General features: G+C 36.6%; 1 protein-coding gene across 10 annotated transcripts in view; it reads right to left on the bottom strand.

Annotated features, from left to right (window-relative positions):
* The window catches only part of nckap1 (NCK-associated protein 1), a 56,930-nt gene that overhangs the window by 15,085 nt on the left and 20,643 nt on the right, over positions 1-21,202 (bottom strand). For 5 of the 10 annotated variants that reach the window (XM_067444460.1, XM_067444459.1, XM_067444458.1 and 2 more), the window contains 15 exons: positions 20,637-20,685; positions 20,006-20,162; positions 19,767-19,823; positions 19,440-19,643; positions 17,979-18,111; positions 16,586-16,667; positions 16,045-16,103; positions 12,282-12,427; positions 11,588-11,720; positions 6,408-6,527; positions 4,181-4,320; positions 3,603-3,734; positions 1,889-2,107; positions 412-542; positions 176-273 (listed from right to left, as the gene is read on the bottom strand). In XM_067444460.1, the coding sequence (XP_067300561.1) occupies positions 176-273; positions 412-542; positions 1,889-2,107; positions 3,603-3,734; positions 4,181-4,320; positions 6,408-6,527; positions 11,588-11,720; positions 12,282-12,427; positions 16,045-16,103; positions 16,586-16,667; positions 17,979-18,111; positions 19,440-19,643; positions 19,767-19,823; positions 20,006-20,162; positions 20,637-20,685 (1,860 nt within the window). Of the gene's footprint in view, positions 1-175; positions 274-411; positions 543-1,888; positions 2,108-3,602; positions 3,735-4,180; positions 4,321-6,407; positions 6,528-11,515; positions 11,721-12,281; positions 12,428-16,044; positions 16,104-16,585; positions 16,668-17,978; positions 18,112-19,439; positions 19,644-19,766; positions 19,824-20,005; positions 20,163-20,636; positions 20,686-21,202 lie in introns of all 10 variants that reach the window. The other 5 variants (XM_067444455.1, XM_067444454.1, XM_067444451.1 and 2 more) reach the window with 1 other exon arrangement.

Here is a 21,202-nt window from a genome sequence, read left to right on the forward strand (position 1 = left end):
GGCCTGCCGGTGAGTCAAAGTGACTCAATCACAATTTTACACGCTGTTGAAAAGTGCTCTTTTAGACAGTCTTCAACAGAGAACTGTGCTTCCGAAACACAGAATGAAGGCAAACAAGTTGGGAACTGCAAGCCTAATGATGTGACCTCTCACCTCAGCGACGCCTATCACTCACCTTGAGTTCTGCCACTTGGGAAGAGATATGCCACATGAGGCTCTCGCTGAGGAACTTCATCCCGTACGGACCCAGCAGTTCAGACAGCGAGCGCATTTCTTAAAGACAAGGTCAAGAACTTTTAGACTTGCTTTGAGTGTGTAAATAATCATGTCCAGCTGAAGAAAACTGAAATGTTTCTAAACAATGAAATCTTTTATTCAATCTGTCTCTGTGGCGTGCTTTTTCCCCCTCACCAGATATGTCGGAATACTCCTCTGCATTGAAGGTCAGCTCATTCTCTGTAGGCAAGTTGACGAAGGCCTTCATGGCAGGAAAGTAAGCAATGTGACCGTTGCTAACCTGTCGCAGTAGAGTCTCCAGATACCTGCGCACAGATTAAAACCAAACCAAGGTTTCATTTTTAGGCAGTGTTTTCAAACTCAGCTCCTGGAGGGCCAATGCATTTGCATTTACATTTATGCATTTGGCGAACACTTTTATTCAAAGCGACTTACGTTGCATTCACATTTTTTTTTTGTCAGTTCTTGCTGTCCCTAGGAAACGAACCCATGACCTTAGCTTTGCTAGCACCACGCTCTATTGTTTGGGCTAAAGGAAAACAATGCCTTGCAGAGTTTAGGCTTCAACATACTCAGCAAGAACAGAGAAAAAAGTTCTCGATCCCAGGGCTGCGAGAACAAAATGACGTAATTTTGTTCTCGCAGCCCTGGTTTGGGAGATCTTGCAGCTTGTTCTCAACACATCGTCTAAGAAGAACTTTTTTCTTGCGGCTGTCCGAGATCTATTGTGTGATTGGTCATACATTTAAAGTGGGCAGGTTAATGCGGAAAAACAGATGATCGGCACCTGCTTTTCTCGTGAAGTATGGAATGTACTGGCAGAACGAACTTTGTTCTTGCCACCTCGAGAAAACGAACAAATTTCTTTGTCTTGCAGAGTATGATCCAAGCTTAAAGCTCCAACCCTGATTAAACACACCTGATCCAGGTCTTCTGGATTACTAGAAACTTCCAGGTAGGTGAGTTGGAGCTGAAAAGCCCCAATATACACACAGCAAAGTTCTTTTTGTTGTTTATTCAGTGTTTAGATAAATATTTAATTCTGCACGCAATGGTTTACCAGTCGGAACAATCTTTTCCAGAAAGTTTGCTTTGGCTAGCTGCTTCAAACTCCTAAAACAAACTTTTTTGGGACGATTTTGTTCGAAATGATGTCACACCAGTTTGTTCTTTGATTTTCCTTGAAGTATATCGGGGCCTGACCCCGAAGGACTGAACAAGGAAGGACCCAAGAGCACACCTACATATTACTCAATTGCCATGAACCAGTGCTAGTTGGAAGGTATTTACCAGCGGGAGTGGACTTTCCCAGAAAGTTTGATTTGGCAAGCATTTTCAAACTCATGTTTTGGCTTGATTTTGTTCTAAATGAAATCCCACCAGTTAGTTATTTGCTTGAAATATATTGGGGCCTTAAGTATCACGTTGTTACCTTGGCAACATACTAATGCCAAATTCTATTAAAATTAAGTCAAAGCTTTGAGTTAGGAGTACCATTTGTTGCTGCCTATGTAGAGTGCTTTAAATTGGTCATTAAAGAGGTTCTATTTCAGTTAGGATGCTGTCAAAGCAGCAGCCTATGTAGGCAGTATACTTGCTTTTGGAACAAAGCCCTTAATCCTATGTAAAAGCAAAAGGCATTGAGTCTAACCAGTTGGTGTAGAGGCTGGTGATGGTTGGTTCTCCATGGCTGTCCAGGTGTTGGGTCTGCTGCAGAAGCACGTTGTTGAACACTCTGGTGATGTCAATCTGCACATAATTCTCAATGGACTGCAGCACTGTCATGTAGGCTCGCACACTGGTGAGCAGCTCTGATGGTTTGGCGATCTCCTGTGTGGCCTGGTTGTACATGGTCATCCCAACTATGGACCTGAGGGACAGATAAAGACACAGAATGAAAGACAAGACAGACAAAAATCTGGTTTTATTGTGCACAATTAATCATTTGATGTAATTCTAAACGAACAAAGTGTATGCTTTTTTAATATTTCATCAAAATGTATCTTGAAAATTAAAAAAAAAATCCCCATTGGAATAATTAACCAATTTATCATATGCAATCATATACCTGGGATATATGTTAATTAAACGGTCAATTTGGACTTGGTTGTGTGGTGTTGTTCGGAAAGCAATGGTGGCCCCCATAAACAGATCCATAACACACAACATATTCTTTTTATGCTTTGACCTGAATCAAGGCTATTTACCCCATCAGATGGAAATAGGTAATAACAGCTCATGGTTGGGAGGTGAGATCTGCTAACAGGGCCTCATGAGGGGTTCACAGCCCGGGAGAGAGGGGCCAGCCAATGCATCCGCGTCAGAGTTTTGAGTCCAACAGTGGAAAATACCTGTTATTCCTCTGCCCAATGTTTATTTAGTTGGACAAGTTCTATTCTGGAACAGTTTCAAAAATCATGCTAACCCAAACTCGCTAGTCCAATAAATTACACAAATCGAACAATAAACCCAAGAGGCTCTTTAAGCAGCTGAGTTCTCGGCTTAATTAATAAGGGAGAGTTGGAATACAATTTTCTCTCACATAAAACACAACAGTAACTCTCCCCTTTGAGTCAAATCAATATGATTGATGCTAGAGCGGAACGAGTGCGGATAGACCTCATCGGGAAGGGATGACTGTGGGTAACGTAATAGATAAAACAAGCAGTGATGTATTTATGTAGGTATCAGCCAAATTCAGTTCAGGCTATTGGGATGTTTAAACCTCCTGACTAGGGATTTTTTTTGTTGCTAATATTGCAAAAGGTAAGAACATATTCGAAAAATAAGAAAATGTAAGGAAAGTGTGTGTGTGTGTGTGTGTGTATATATATTATATATATATACAGTTACAGTTATTTCAACAGTGATAATAATAATAAATGTTTATTGAGCACCAAATCAGAATCAGAACGTTAGAATATTAGAATGATTTCTGAAGGATCCTGTGAAACTGAAGACATCACAGGAATAAATTACATTCTAAAATATATATTAAATATTATTGTATTAAATGTATTTTTAGCAAATAAATGCAGCATTGGTGAGCAGAATGATTTTTTTATATTACAATGTAGAAAAGAAAGGGAAAAATATATATACACACACACACACAAATTTATGACAGTATAGTGATGATAAAGAAATCTGGCAACCAGTACAGATGTGTCCCATTTAAATTGTGAACTATTTAATGAATTAGATAATCCAAAAAAATAGGCCTTCCCACATGGTTATGCAATAAACTTTCTATTGAATTTCCAGCAACATTGCCATATGAATTTACTTACACCAAGACAATACAGTCATACCGCCCAGGTCGAGTAGTGTGTTGTCTGAAACATCAAGATGAAAGTCTGACTTACTTAGTGAAGCGGATCTCCAGGTGGGATGTCAGGTATTCGCGGGGGGTGAAGGTGTGCTCCCAGACCATCATGTTAGGGACGTAGTTAATGGAGAAGCAGAGCTCTGAGAGAGCAGTGTGCAGTTTGTCCAGACTGTAAAAACCAGACGACAGCTTTAAAAACTAATTTCCTTTAGATTATACAGCCAATCAGGCAAAGCTTAGTCAGCACAACAGTGCTGCTCACCATGGGGCCTCACCCCTCCCATACTTTTACAACTGCTCATGTGTGTCCATGTCAGGCTTTAGGATAAATCCATTTTATATTATATGGAGGATCTGTTTGAATGTCTGCTGTATGGGAGGATAATAGGTAATGGCCTCCAGCTTGGTTTTGTTTAAGACAGTGATTCACTACTGGTGAGTTCTAATAGAGATGCAGACATGCCCTCATTGACAAAACAAAAAAACATCAATTACAGAAACTAGAACAAAGTAAAATATAATATGACCCGGACTACATCAAATACAGTATGAGCAACAAGGATTAACACAATTTGTGGTGAATAACTAAAAAAGAAGAGTAAGCTTTGTCCTTACTTAGTGACCAGGAGTCTGTTCTTCCTCATGCTCTCCACACCAGGTTTCTCTCTCTCCGGTTCACCCTTCTTCCCCGTCTGCTTTTTCGACTTCTTGTTCACGGCCTGACTGATGGTTTTGGCACAGTGTTTTGGCAGTAGCTGCACAGAAGAGCAACAGGAAAAAGCCCCTTTTTAAAGTCAACATGAAATCAAAATTGACTTTACTTACTTTCTTAGTACAAGTTCCTGGTCATATTGTGCATAATCCATCAGCGCAAGTTATAGACAAAAATTATCTGTGAATAGACTTGGGAATCGTTACATTTTTCTTAAAATACTAGAACCAAATGATTTATGACATACTAAAATACAGCATTGAGGCAAAAGAAATTATGAGCTTGCGGCCTGAACTGGATGTAATGAAATATTAGGTGCAATGAAATGTAGGCAATGAACAGATTTCTATTGCATCAATCTTGTTGGTAGCATGAAATAACATGCAGCATGGCCAGTATAAGTCCATCTCATTCACAAATGACTCTTAAGAGTTGATTCTTTCAAGTGAGTCACTCAGAAAGACTCAACACAGTGTCAAAGTTTGAATCAATGAATTGGTCACAGATGTTATTAAAGGATTAGTTCACTTCAAAATGAATTAATTTCCTGATAATTTACTCGCCCCCATCTCATCCAAGTTGTTGATATCTTTCTTTTTTCAGTTTAAGTTTTTTGAGGAAAACATTGCAGGATTTTTCCCCCCGCATAATGGTTTTCAATGGCAGCCAACAGGTTGAAGGTCCAAATCAATGCATTTTCAAAGGGCTTCAGAGGCTCGCAATCCCAGATGAGGAATAGCAAAATCGTATCTAGGAAAACCATTTGTCAGTTTCTAAAAATAAATCAATATTTAAAAAAATGTAACCTCAAATGTATGACTTCGGTGTTGTTGTTTTTCATGTTGTATGACGCTTTCACGTCGCAAAGGTTGCGTCCGTGACGTAGGTGGAAGTACCGACCCAGTGCCGAAAAACTCCATCTCATGTTCTCCTCCAACTTTAAAATTGTCCGACATTGTTGTTTTCCCTTTATTTTTGTAAAGGGCGTTTGATTTAGTCTTTGCATGTTCAATGTAGTGAAGAATAACAAAAAAATATATTTCTTTTCAAATGACAAAAGATGACGTCATATATAGTGAAGAATAACAACACCAAAGTTGTTGATTTGAGGTAAAAAAAATAAAAAAAAATATATATATATATATATATATATATATATATATATATATATATATATATATATATATATATATATATATATATATATATATATATATATATATATATATATATTTTTTTTTTTTTTATAACAACATTTTTTATTTCTTTTTGGCTGACAAAAGATGACGTCATATATAGTGAAGAATAACAACACCAAAGTTGCGGATTTGAGGTAATATATATATATATATATTTCTTTTCGACTGACAAAAGAAAGAGATGAACATCATGGAAGAGATGGGGGAGAGGAATTTGGAAGTGAACTAATCCTTTAAATGATTAACTGAACCGTCTTTAAATTAATTGAGAACTGTTTCTGTGTTATGTACATATTTGTTTGCTATACATATATGGTACTTCAATTAAAAATCATATATCTATATGCTAAAAGAATGAATAATTTAACAATAACCTGCTCTGCCTGTGAAAATTGTTCTTTTATAATTGGTACATATCCAAATCCATCTTACTTTTCAGCACCTCTCTTCCAACCCCCTGTAACATCTCCTTTTCACCATCCAATCAATTCCTGATTAATAAAATCAAGTCCTACGTCTTTGCCAAAAATTTAGTTTCACTTGGAAATATGTCCGATTAGAGAAGTCTTATGATGACCATAAGCCTTCTGCAGCACAGACATGAGCAATGTGGGAAGTTACTCCTGAGCTGCTGTCCTGTTTGCTGACAACATGACAGTTACAATCACCAGAGGGGGGTGAGTAAGTTTATTCATTAAAGCTGACTGTATGGCTTCGAATCAGTGCTGCCAACTGTGTCCAGCGAATCAATCACCGTTTAATTTCATTGCGATCATATTGCAATGGAATGGAACATTCCTGGTGAATTTGCAGGACTCTTTGTAAACCCAGTTAAGTTTGTTAAAATCCCAGATATGACATGGAAAATTCCAGAACTCCCAAAAGTCCCTCTGCGTTTTGGCAGCGCTGAAAGCATGTGTGCGTCACTGACCTGGTCGCTCAGGGTGCACTGCTCTGTGCATATGTCTGTGATGAGGTTGCGGGCTTGCTTGGCCATCTCGTCCAGGAACATGTTGCAAAGGGACAGGCTGCGGTCTCCGATGTGGTGCCTCTGCAGGGAGGGACAGACAAGGAGACATTAGTGGAGAATTCCCTTAGCGCAACCCTAATGTCAAGCGAGACTCTTGATTTGCAGCACAAAGTACGTTCCGCTCTATAACAAACATTTAGTATTGACATTGATTAATACAGGTGTAAAGTGCCATTTTTGCACCGAATGGAATTACAATTTTATCTGGTTCTGCTATAGACAGGAAATACATCCTTAACTTTTATTAACAGCAGTAAATAATTTGGCTCAGCTGGCCACCTGTAAAAAACATTTGTGAACAGGGCCTTATACTGGCCAAGATCCAGCCAATAACACTGGACAGGGCCATCCAATGAATGCATAAAGGGACCAGCCACAGTTTTTAAGTGGCATTTTAATCAAATAAATGCAGCTTGGATGAGCATAAGAGACCTTAAATAGAAAATCCAAACTTTATATATTCATTACATACATTAATTGGACCAGGGGGGAATCGCATCTCATTTCTCAGCATGTCATTAAATGTTCCATCTGAAAATGGTCCTGTCAGAGGCTAAAACTACTCCAACAAAAGCTGCTCAGGTGGATTTGGCTCACAGTGAGGTGCTGTTTGTGACCTGTCCATGTGTAAGTGAGGGTCTTTGTTATGGCCCAGCTGGTCTTGTCACCTCAACTTCCTTGCTAAAGCAAACAGCGCATGCTCTCTAAATTACTAATGCAAAACAACCTTTGCCCCTGTGATTTTTGACAAAACCCATACAAGATGGAGACGAATGACGCTTCTTTGCCCCAAATATTGTGCCTCGCTCCTCATGGGCATCTGAGGGTAGAGTCTTAGACGGTGCAGGTTGGAAATAACACATCTATCCGACGTGATGCCGAGGCTAACCTCTGCTGAAGCACCGTGATCTTTTGTTGTTTCTCTAAAACCGCTGTAAAAAGTTTTCTGTGCGAGGATGGAAATATTCTTGGAAACTTTTAGTGCTTTTCCAACATAAATAAAGCTTGCAGCTGTCCAAAGCTGTGTGGAGTGGACATAGGAGGAAGACCATTTCAGAGACATGCTGAGAGAGGGAGTTTCATGTTTAAATAAGGGAAACCCAAGCCTTCTATGGCTCAATAAATCTCTTTTATTCCTCTAAGTGCTCTCAGACAGCTCAATGTTCAGGCCCCGCAATGACATGAGAACTCTCATTGTGCTGTTTGTTTGGGTGCCGTTTGTCCACCAATTAGGAGTGAAAATGTGGGTTTATTTACCAAATTAAATTGGATATTGGAGGGCACGATGTTTGGCAGGAACAAACACTTGGTGAATGTGCCGGCCATATACCGGCAGGGGGGGGGGACAGGAATCTGTTGTGCTCCTCGTGTGTGTGGAGGGGCTTCCATATGCCCCTGGGGAGCCTGGGTAACTGCACTGGTGTATGGTTCAATTACAGATTTAATAAATCATGCTTTTCAGCATTTGGTTTTCTGTACACATCCTGATACACGGACCACAGCGCTCAATGCTGCGTGTTGGGACATTCCAGCTCTAGTTAACTCATGGAGCTTTCCGGATTCACAGTACGACTCCATCCTGAACCCTCGCATGGGTCGCGGCTAAGCCGTGGCGAGACCCGACAGAGAAAAGAAAGATCTATTCCAAACTCCTTTTCTCAAAAGTAACACTGGTCATATTCACTAGGGGACATTCACAGACACATAAACACAGAAAAAACACAGAGTCTGCATTGAAACTAAACCAGTCAAATAGAATATAATCTGACTAAGTTAAATAAATTAGGTGTCAACTGATCTATAACAGTCAATGAATGCAAGTACATAAAGCTAAAATACTAATTTAATTACAGAATAGGGCTGGATGACATACTGAATATTCAATATTTTTGATGATATTCATGATGTTAATTTATGCAATCAGTAATATCATATAAGTTTAAAGAACGTCTGATTTTAAGCTTCAATATCAAAAACTGTTATACCTGGTAAGTTTAATTTATTTAAATGAAATTGAATGAACGGAACATTAAAACAATTCACTTGCGTGACCACTGCAAAAATGTTTGCAGAATCACAAATCATGACATTTTTTATAAGTTGAAATACTTACAGTTTATATTCATTCATATTTAAAAAAGTAATTCTACAGATTTATTTATTTAATTGTGTTTATTTAGTTAAAAACGGTGGAAACTTTTTATTTTACTTGCATTAAACATTTTTAATCTACAAATGGCCATTTCAGCAACAAACAACAACAACAACAAAAAAATAGAGATAATCACAGGAATAAATAGATAATCATATAATTGTTTCACAAATACAAATTCATAATACTCCTCTCAGCGATACCTATAAAAAATGTCATGAAGAACTGTTTTCAGATAAGGTTACTGAAGTCAGGGTTCGTACAGATTTTTAAGAGTGAAATTCAAGCACTTCAAGTCATTTTAAGCAGTGGCAGCGGTGCTTTTCAAGGGTGGGTAGTGGGTACAGGCAAATAATCAAGGGTTCAGTGAATATTTAGATGTACAAAAGGATAATAAATAAATGCTGTATAAATATTGTAAGTATATAAATACTATAAGCAAATATAAGTTTGGGCTTCCATTTGCTCCAACAGCAAAATCTATTTTGCATTTCCAAAAGAAAATATACAATATACTGTAAACAATAATCAATTGTAAAACATTGTTACACAAAGAGCAAAATATGGTGGCTGAGAGAGCTCAATGCGCTGCAACAGAAAACAGCACATGCAAATAGAAAAAAACACCAGGATATCAGTTTGACAACGTGCTGCAAAGGTTCACAACGCAATCAAATCCTGAAACGCGCTGATAACATTCACAACGCAACCAAATACAGAAACGCGCTGCAACTGAAAAAAAAAAACACTAGCAAATGAAGAAAACATCATCAGTTTGACAACAAATCAAACAAAGGCAAAAAAAGTGCTGCAAATAGCACAGACCACAAAGGAAATGTTTCAAGGGAACCAGAACAAGTGACAAAGCCGGCTGGGACCGCTTATTTGTTCAATGTCTACTCGTCAGTGGTTGTCAATGACCTAAAAGGTGAGTTTGCTAGTTTATTTTAACATCCTGATCATATGCGTGTTGCTAACCTTTGCAGATTGTTTCTGTATTTGGCTGCGTTGTGATTGTTTACAAAATTTGTTGTCAAACTGCTGAAGATTCTTAAAGCTACACTGTGTGATATTTTCCCCATCTAGCGGTGAAAAGGTACATGACCATCCAGTGAATAATAGTTTCTGTTCCTCTCAATTCTGACTCCTACGGTGGCCGATTTAAAACGCAAAAAGTGACAGTGTTAAAACGCGAAAGGCGACGATTGAATTTATGGGGATGTCCCTCTTTGGCTAATGGACTTTCAAGATGGAGGGGCAACATGGCGACCGGCATTCGAACCCCTCACCCGTATGTATTTTCAATGGCATATTATAAACTTACTTTATTACTTGAAAGAAGTAAATATATATTAATGAGAACATATATTTATTGAAAGAAGTAAGTGTTTTTAGCTAAGGATAAACTAAAAAGTTACACAGTGTAGCTTTAATTTTGCATTTTGAACTTTTGCAGCACAAATGATGAAGATGTTTTCCTAATTTGCTGGTGTTTTTGTCTATTTTCCATGCGTTTTCTTCGTTTGCAGTACACTGAGCTCTCTCAGCCACTGTAGCTAAATGAACAAGTGCAGTCAAGTGCAGTCAACTTATGGGAAAAGAGGGCAACTATTTGATTATAAATCAATTCTCAATGCATTTTGACACATCAGTTCCTATAATTATATATATATGAATAATATTTATTACATTAATAATCACAATTTTGATATTTTTCTTATTTTATATTTGCTATTAAAATGAGAAAAATGGCAAGAACCAATACAAATTAGGAAAAAACGTTAATGAAATAATAGAGAAATTGAATAATCAAATCACAGCATAGTCTTTAGTGGATTAATTACAAATAAACTGTTTATTATTAAAGCTACAAACATTATTTAGTCAAGAACAGTCAGCGATTCACTCTTTTCTATTGTTGCTTGATGAACATTGATAGCAGCATGTTTATTAATAATAATAATAATAATAATAATAATAATAAAGAGTTTGATTTATATAGCGCTTTTCAAGGCACTCAAAGCGCTTTACATTGAAGGGGGGAATCTCCTCAAACCACCACCGGTTTTATTAAAACCGAATGCACAAGTCTAATATTTACATTCACTTCAGACATAACCACCTGTGTTTATGAGAATATTGTATCTCTTATCTACTTGTATAAAGTATCTGATCATTCAATCCCAATTTGCCACTAAAGAGAACTGTATTTGGGAACAAATGCTGAGAAGGGTCAGTAACGCAAATAACACATCAAGATATTAATTGTGGCTTATTGTTCTTAACTTTTTTTTATATCAAGCAAATCGCACATTTTTTGTTCCACATTCATCCATGCATTATCTTTTCATAAAAAACGAAACATCTGACGTAAGCGCTTTGCTTCCGAAGGCCATGCACAGCATTTTAAAATTAATATAATTTTTGACAATAAAACAGTAGTAAAGGAAAACAGTATTCTTGGAATCATTTTAAGAATGTTTCAGGTTACCTTGGGAGGCTGGCGAGAACTGATAAGCGCTTTTTAAATTTTTCATTACGTGTTTGCTCCTCAACGTAGACATTTCATACTTCTCTTACAGCCAGTAGTCATTGATACGGTCTTAAACAACTCGGACCTGTGCTGAAGTGTTGATGAAGATAGGACATGCGGAATGTGCGGATATATCTTGTGTACCTTCATGTCCACGCGTGAAAAATGCAATGATGTCTTTAAAGGGGAGGGTTGTCGAGACGTTAAAAGAAAAAATATCAAGCATTTTCAAGTATGATATTCAAAATTCAAGCACATTTCAAACCTTGGAAACATAACGGTTAAAATCAAACATTTTCCAAACTTTCAAAACTCTGTACGAACCCTGTGAAGTGAATCTGACATTTGTGCTCCTCTTGGGGCCTGTTGGACTGATTCCAGGTCAGAGCGACTCACCTCTTCAGGGCAGAGCTCATGGGTGCAGCTCATAAAGTGGGTGCAGAGCAGAGGGAAGGAGATGGAGTATCGAGACTGGGATGGCAGTTCGAGACACTGCTGGAACATCTTTTCAAAGGCGCGGCTGTAAAAGCTATCAAAGAAAGAGAAAATGAGTTGCCAGTTCACTTCACCGTCTGGTACAGTCATATCTAATCAGTTGAAACGCCCCTGTCCGCTTTCCACCCAGCATGAAAGAGAACTATCTAAAAACAAGAGGCACAACAGACAGTTGCTATGGGGTTCTGAGAACAGATATGCCTTCTGCCAATTGTGGAGCTGGCGTTAAGCAGCGTTTCCTGTGCCATTGCTGAATAAACAGCATCACGGCAAAAGGGACTCATATTTTCAAGTTGTGAGCTTACAGCAAATTCAAATGTAGTTAGTAAAAAGGCTGGGAACTGCAAACTAAAATAAATTTGAATAGTCTATGCTGGCTACAATAGACAATTAAATGAATAAAATACGCAAATAAATTAAAATCAAGTTTTGAAAATAACAGATCATTCAATGAATGATTTATTACTCTTACTCACATAATTGCAAGTCAACATTTGTTTTCATTTTCTTTTCTTTTTTGTATATGCAGTGTTCTACCCTCTACCACATTAATGAAATATCTTTGAATGACCTTTTCTTTGATGTGAGGTCATACCAGAAAATGGAAAGGTCAGAAGTCTCCACAAGCATCTCCACCAGAGAGTCCACCATCTTGGTGTGGAAAATGATGGTGTTCATCATCTTTCCTAACTCCCTGTGATCTGCCAGTCCTAGCGAGGCCTTAGACACGCTGGTGTAGGCCTAAACACAGAGAAAAAAGTCATCATTAGCGGTGATCTGGAATCGAATGGAAGTGCATTCATTATTCTGACAACTTTTCTCAAAGGCTGAGCTTGGTGGGCTTGATTTCCATTTGCAAATCCTCAAGTAAATGAAGAGCAGCGAATCAGATTGGAAACTGGACCAGGGCAGAGTTTGAAGAAAAGTGTGGTTTGATGTTTTACCATATCATTAACTTCTAAGAAGGCTTTCTGGGAAATATTTTTGTAAACTTGATACTGTTGAACCAGACAATGTCCAACCAACACAATTTCCTCTCTAGCATACATGATCAAATGAAGACTGTATGCAAAACAGATTCTCTTTGGTGTTTAAGTCAAAAACCCTCTTTTTCCCCCAGCAAAACAGCTGTCCCAGCCAGTGCGTTTAGCTCTTGGACAACCCGAATATAAGAAGTGTGAGAAAACACGGATTGCACACGCCCTGCGCTGGCTTTCATCATCTAAAGATCGGCCAATTCAAAGAGCGCGGCATGCCAGGATGATGCCACATGACATTCAGCAGGTGCTAAACTCACAAAGCTCGTGGTTATGGAGTCCGGGGAAAGACAATAAACATATCGTACAGCACTGAAGTCCACTGTGGAGCAGGAAAAGTATTGAAAAACAGGGCTTATTTTTAGATGAACATTTGCAGACTGCTGCTGGTAGTTTAATCGGCCATAGCGATAAATAGGACCGCACCTTTGGAAATGAAGAGGCCAAATGCAGACGAGCCGACATGAACTGAGTGAACCGTTAGTTGTTATATACTGGCAAATGCTAGCTCAACAACAGGTCCATTAAACAAGACGAAAGCATGCTAAATTTAAGGAGAGGACAGGGCATCCCTGCTTAGACAGGAGAGTTAGGGGCAGCTGTTGTCAAACTTGGAGTAGTGACTGATTCTAGTGTCTATACAGAAAGATTTGTTTCTACACATCTGTGGCATTTTAGTTCAAGTCTGCTAGGTTTCATTCACCAAAACAGTCATAATTAAGTTTTCATGACCAGCTACGTTTTTCTTGCTACTATACATTTATGACACTACTGTTCAAAAGATCTCTTGAGAAAAAAAAAAAAAGTCTCATGCTTACCAAGGCTGTATTTATTTAAACTAATATACAGTAAAATCAATAGTATTGTTAAATATTATTATAATTAAAAATACCTATTGTATTATAATCAGGTAATCTGTGATCAGGAATAAGAAGAGCATTGAAACTTTGTTAGATCAATCTAATGCGTCCTTTCTGAATAAAAGTATATTTTTTTATTAAAATTTGGAGTGGACCACCTGTTATCAAACAATGAAAGACAGATGGAAAATCTCACTCTGCTTAAATGTATCACAGTAATAAACAGATAAAATATAAAACTAATTCAAGATTTAAAAATAGAACCACAATAATATAATTATGATAATTTTACAATTAAACCTAAAATTAATAAATAAAGAATTATATATATATATTTTTTTAGAATTTCATTATATTTCTTATTTTGGTTTGGGGGAAACAGCGACCTGGATGTGTTTTCGTGCGATTCACCTACATAGCTGAAATTACACATCTACCCACCCACATCTGTCAACAGCCTCACACACACGCAGTTGCTGTATAGCTGACTGTTTAAATCCTTGAATTTGCTTTGTCCTGGCAAACTGAGAGCAGTCTGAGCTCAAGGCTGTAAGTGAATAAACGCTGCTGTTATTGGGGTCGATTTGTTTTTGTGGCCATGTGAAAGAGAGGACTCTGGCTGCGAAAAGAGCGATGGAGAGTGGGAAAAGATCCAAACACAGAAAATAGTTGTTCGGCTGTGAGAAATGTTCACATTCCACTGATAGCAGCTTCTCTAGTTGAAGAGTTGAGCTGAAACCCTCCTGTGTGAAGAGGTAGAGGCCTGCTCTTAAAGGTATGCTCTGGTTTTTTTTGGCATTACCACAGGAAATAATGTCCGATAAAGCAAAAAAAAGTGGTAAATGTATAATAGAAATACACTGATTCAACCCTGAGAAGGAGTGAGACAAAATAATTTTCTGACCTATGTCTGTGTAAAGTTATTTGAAATCTTTTAACATCATGACCACATAATGTCGCTTAACCAGGTAGCATTAACAAATGTGCAAGGTTACCAAAAGGGAATTATTCAAATAAAACAAATTCCGCCAACAGGAATTACATCTTTAATGTATGGAAGCTTGTTTCCGCCATGGAATAAAAAAAATTTCCCACACAATTGCGGTAATTGTGACTTTTAATCTTAGAGCTCAGACTTTTTTCTCTGAGAATTGCGAGATATAAACCTGCAATTGCGAGTCATAAAGAACTGCAAGACTTAAATAGCCAATTCTGATTTTATAATCCGCAATTGTGAGGAAAAAAGTCTGAATTGTGAGGATAAAAAGTCACCATTACCGTTTTTATTCTGCAGCAGAAATTAGCTTCTATAGTAATGCACAACAAATTCCTCCAAACTAAATGTTTAAACAGTGTTGGAAAAACAATAAAGAAAAGTATAACAATAAAGAAAAATATATATATATATTAACTTCTATAAACAAGATTTCTAACAAATCTCACACCTTTATTTATATAGCATTTTTTTCCTAATACATATTGTTTTAATGTTTAAAATATCTTCATATCTTCATGCCTTAGTTGCATTTGGCAGATTAGAGAGGGATGATAATATAGTTTGCATTTTGTGATACAATTCATTCAGTTGAGATATGCTATATAGTATTGTATTTTAAATCAGTATACTGTATGCATGTACATTGCCATAATTTTTTCAGACCTGCAAAACAATTTTGAAATTATGATATTTCCTTGATCATGACCCTGAATGCAAGTGCTTTAACAGTAAGTATGTTACTGTACATACAAGGGAAATAGGGGAAAAAAGTTCTGTGGCAATCCAAATCATGCCTTATTCTGTTGATAAAGTTTCTAAAACCCAGAACATTCTTTTAGGGAAGAGGTCAAATGGCTTCTCTGCTGTGGGACTGGGCTGACCAACACACAGGAAACGCATTTGAGAGCAGACTGGACAATCCTGAAGACTGCAGTCCAGATCCATGGGCTTCTGAGGTCCACACACACACTCACAAATATCCTCAAAAACACATGAACAAGCTTGTCTCTCCATCTCTGCTTCCATTTCCATCCACCCACCCACATGCACTGTTACTTGATGAAAAAAATGTGCTGTATTCCACAGGGACAAAGTCTGATTTACTTGAGCACGGATAAAAGGCGCAGGCTCTTCTTGAATAATCAGAGCTTCAAAAGAACAGCATGCATTGTGGTTCCTTACGAAGTATTTTAAAATTAAGTAATTTTTCATACAGCATGTAAAATGTTGCTTTCATTCGAAAAGACAAAGGATAAGCACATTTCTGCAATAAACATTTGTCAGCATGAAACTTTTTGTTGCGCTGTATCTCAAACTGTGAGAGCATTAGTTGCTTTATGTTAACCAGCATCTGCTAATTAGTGCGGGGGAAGCGCAGATAAGAGCTGTAAATTATGCCTGATTAGGATCAGAGGAAACAAACACCATGTATTGACCCAGCTCAGACGACTGAGATCCTCTTACCTGCAGTCTAAACCAGTCTAGCCTCATCCCTCTGAAATCAAACACTTCGCCATCTTCAACTGCAACACACACATATATAAAGTTGGTTAATTTGTGACTGAGTACAAACAACACGAGACAAAATTATATCACAAAATAAAATAAAAATAGCAAGTACATACTACAGGGAACTTTGAATACATAAAATATAATAAGATGATATGTCGTCACTGCATGTCAGTCAGACTTTAATTTTTTTTATTGTATTTTTTAATTTGCATCCATAAAGTTGAAGTACTTCTGCACTCCTTCTCATTTCTGAAGTACTTGTTTTGCTGGATTATGCAAAATTTGGCCACTGGCCATGGTAATATAATATATAAACACATTTTGTTGAATTTCCATGCTTTTACCATGACTAAAATGACATGATACACATACACATTATAGTTTATAAAACAAACCAATGAATCTGAAAAATAAGACCAGGGACATCTATTTTGATTTTTGTTGTGTTTTTAGCACATTGTAAATGTTTAAATAAGAAAGAGGCTCCCCATACCTTGTTTAACACTGAGAGAGGTCATTGTGTTCACAAAAGATGACATAATAATGGACTCGTCCTCTGGGCAGACGGACAGGTTCTACAAAAGAAGAAGACATGATGATTTTACCAACTGTGTGAGCATTTTAAAATTAAAACACCATGACGAGCAAGTCTCACTTCTGATTGCAGTCTCAGAACTGAATGACAATACTAGTTCTCCATCTAGTGGTGAACTTCATGTATTCTGCCTCATGCTCTTATAGTCCAGGGGTTTCAAACTCCTTTTAGGTGGAGGGCCAGATGATGAAAAAAACAAAACAAAAAATCTATTCTAACCATGTATGGGCCAAATTATCTTTTTTGAACCTTACTATGCTGACAAATAGTCTACAATTAATATTAGCCATACAAATGACAAATTAATGCAACTAGAAGAACATGCTGCTCTGTGAAAACTGCCTTTTAACAGTTAAAATACATTTTTTAAATGTTTTATTTAATATTTTTGATTAGGCATTTTTTTTACAAAAAAATTGGCAATTAAATAATCAAATGTATTTGTTGTTTAGTGCGACTCTACTACAGGCAAAACTGGCCTTAAACGTATCTGTAGCCAGCCATTTGAAATTACATTTTAATCATGATGGAAACAAATATGCTGCACACATATAGCATGAACAGTTATTTTCTTTAAGTTAGTTTGTGTAATTTCAATGCTCTGACTTTTGTTTTGTGAAACTGTTCTATAATTATGCTAAAAGACACCTGCACAAAACAAAAACAGCAGACAGACTGAATAAAAACTCTCAGTCAGTAGGTGGCGATTATGGAACAGCAGTGATACAGCGTTTCCTTGTTTACAGCTGTACACAAAGCAGTGATGCTCTTATAAAGACTATTTAATACGGAGGTAAGAGGACAAGAAAATGCCATCGAAACTATTCTAAAGACAGTTCCCTTTCATAAATACATTCATATAAACCCCCACCGCGTGTCTGTGTTCTCCTCTTTGCATTCATCTTCAGCGTTCCCCGCCTGGCCTGCGTTAATGTCCTGTTTACAGACTTCATAATATTGTCACACATGACATTTTGGGAGATGATTGCAAAGCGGTTTGTGTGCAAGTCCGGAATAGAGATTAAATGTTCCAATCTTTATTTTCTATTATTGTTCAAATCATCCCTTGGGCCGGATTGGACAACCCTGCTCTAGACGCCCTATGCGAGATCCTGTGAATGATTCATAATGTGACTAATGTTCATGTCTGAACCACCCAACTGCACATGACTGATCCTCATCTCATGAGAGCACTACAAATAGCAACTGCTCTCTCAAGACTGTGTAACTGATCTATGTCCTTTTAGTGCTGAAGAAAGGAAAACTGGATCCACAGTGCAGATAGTCTCACCTGCACAAGCTCATTGAGCACCACAGCATCAAAGCCAGACAGGTACTGCACGTAGTACCTCTGCATCACCGGGCCGTACTTCCGTACATGTGCCCTCAACTCCTCCATGTAAAAGATCAGCTCTGCAATGTGCCTGAGAAAACAGAGGAATGAATGAAAAAAAAAAACATACTCGGTTCCAGATTATTTTTTTCCATTAATGTTCTCAATAAGGACTTAACATAACAAAACAAAGAAAACAAGGATTAGTTCTAAGCCATGAACCAAATCAACCTGCTTTAAGATGAATCACAATTACTTATATCCCATGATGCTGTTACAACCCCAAGATGGCTTAGGGGTTTCAGAGTGTAACATTACAAAATTATTACAATTTTTTTTTTAAATTAATAATAATAATAATAATTATTATTATTAATTCTTGGAATTGTTTGGTAATACATTTTTTGAAATAAGACTAAAATTAAATAAATAAATATTAGATGAAAACTTAAAAGTAAAAAAAGTTGTAAATAATTTAAGTTACAGTACTAAATGACAAACTAAAATTTCGAGTCAAATTAAAAAATAAACAAAATATAAATATTTAAAGCGAAACAAAAACTAATACAATTTGCAAATGCACACACAATTAAAAAACCTTAAACTAAAATTAAAATGAAAACAATACAAATGATGAAAAAACTAAAAAACTATATTGTGGTGAATTTATTGGAATTTTGGGGTAAAAACATTTTTTAAATAAGGCTGAAATTAAATAAATATTAGATAAAAAAACTAAAAACATAAAAGTAGAAAAGTTGCCTTGGCAACTAACTGAAATTAATTAAATTAATTACTTAATTGTAAGTACTAAAATGACTAATTAAAACTGATACAAAAAAGAGAAAAATTAAGAGAAAACAAAAATTAATACAACTAAATTTAGACTAAAATTTAATTGAAACCTGAAGTGCTAAAATGACTAAAACTGAAATGAAATTACAAAATAAAAATGACTAATATATTAAAGCAAAATAGAAAAAAACTAATACAAATTATAAGAACAAAATCATTTTTTAAGTCTGTTTTGAAAACTCACCTCTTTTCTCTAGCCTTTGATTAGTGTCTCTTTTTAAGTGCCAGTATATAGTGACCCCTGGCTACTATTCAAATGTTCTTTTACATTATTTTAACTCCTGCAGTTACTGCCTTGTTGCCCTTTTCATTTTTTATATATTATAATTATTATTTCTTCTTTGCCTTCCTTAGCTTATTGCACTTAGCACTTTCTTGTGAAGCACTTTGGTGTGGCTCAGCCATCTGTAAATGTGCTATAAAAATAAATTTGATTTTGACTTCTGACTTTGAAAATTACAAAAAAAGAAGCAAAAATACAAAAGTAGAGCATAAGGCCTCATATTAAAGCATACATTTAAAAAATATAAAAACTAAGCGTTGAGGTGTAAGAATTGGATTTACTTGTCAATGAAGTCATCTGTGCTTTTCTTCTGGATGTTGTCGGCATGTCTGAGCAGCCAAATGATCTCATCACGGGCGAAGGAGAGAGCCATGAACACAAACAGAGCCTTGGGACCCAGTAAACCTGGCTGATCTGCTAGAACTGTGGCGAGCTCTTTTAAGGCAGATCTCAAGAACTTACGCCGTTCTCTATGCATGGAGCCCCTGGACCAAATGATAAAAAATATAAATATGTGTGTTTGTGTCAGTGTGTGTATATACTGCAAATATAGAAGAGTGACGACTGCTATAATAAGGTATCTTCAGAAATACCAAGAGGCCACTTACGCATGGGACAGAGCAGACTCTTTGCATTCACGGATGTCATTGACACGTTTGTTGTAACTGTAGAAGAGAGAGAAAACAAACAAAAGCACATCAATAACAAAATATCTACACAAAACAATGACAAGCTATATTTGCATAAACCACATTATGATAATTTAAACATAACATTTATGTTACACATAAAACCAAACTGAATTATAGAAAACGTGAGAACGCGTGTGCCAGTAGAAATGACTGACCCGCGAATGTTTACAAAGAGATCCTCAGCAGCTTTGTGAATGTGGAAGACCTCGTCCCTGAAAAGACAGAGACAGGAACTGCTCTGAAGAGCTAACTTCCACAAACTGAGCGCCGCGGGGTCACTGTTCAGAGCTGCATGACACAAGATGAACCCGACTAGGACACAGAACAGAGAGAGACTGTTACAAACCACATTCACTACTGTTACATTTGTAAAAAAACAGGCTCATACAGGATCGGTGTTCACCAATTTCGACTTGAAACAGTGTCGTTTACAAAAATGATGAAATGTCTTGGTTTATTTGATGATGCTTTCCACAGAGATTGTAGTGTTCTCAGATTTAACACCATTCACCAAATTTAAATACATTATGCAGATTCCTCAAAATAAGCACAGAAAGTGTGTGAGAAAAAGCAGACTCCATCTGGACCTGCTTAATATTAAACCTTATTATGTAAATGGCAAATTACCATACAAAAAGACTAAAAAACAATAAATCAAATGTTCGAACAATTATGGCTTCTCTCAATCTGAGGCATAACAACCAAGAATCGGCAGAGGATTTTCAAAAAGTACGAATAGGTAGATTTATTAGAAAAATGTTATGTTCTCTTCAATAACACACTTACAGACGATCCATTTCTCCATGGTGTCCAAGGATAGATATTCACAGGGCATCTGAAACACAGATCAACAAATTATATTTGAGTCAAATGCACAACGTTCACATGCACCTGCCTATGAGGCATACATAGCATGATAAAAATCCTATATCACAGTACGAGACATTTATATCAATATGGTTATTTTCACAGATTTAAAAAAAAAGTTATAATAATTATTATATTATAATTATTATAACCCTAATTTTTAGGCATGATAAGATGCTTTGAATGTTTGAGGATACAATTCTCATGCTATCCATTCGAAATAGTTTTTGATTATATTTGATTAGAATTAGGACAGGAATCTTACGACAGGGTTCACGTGTGATTCATGAAACATACCTATGCCGCCAATCCCATCGTATAAATAATTGTATATTGATAAATATGTTGGCTGAAAACAAATGGCATTTAAATATAATGTCCCCAAAAATGTATGGTTTAGTCACAAGAAGTCTCCACAACTCTCGCTCCTAAAGTTTAAGACATGACGAAACATAACCCAGCCAAGGAGATGAAGTAATCTTATC

This window comes from Pseudorasbora parva, chromosome 5 (assembly GCF_024679245.1).
Source record: "Pseudorasbora parva isolate DD20220531a chromosome 5, ASM2467924v1, whole genome shotgun sequence".
Classification (NCBI taxonomy): Eukaryota; Metazoa; Chordata; class Actinopteri; order Cypriniformes; family Gobionidae; genus Pseudorasbora; species Pseudorasbora parva.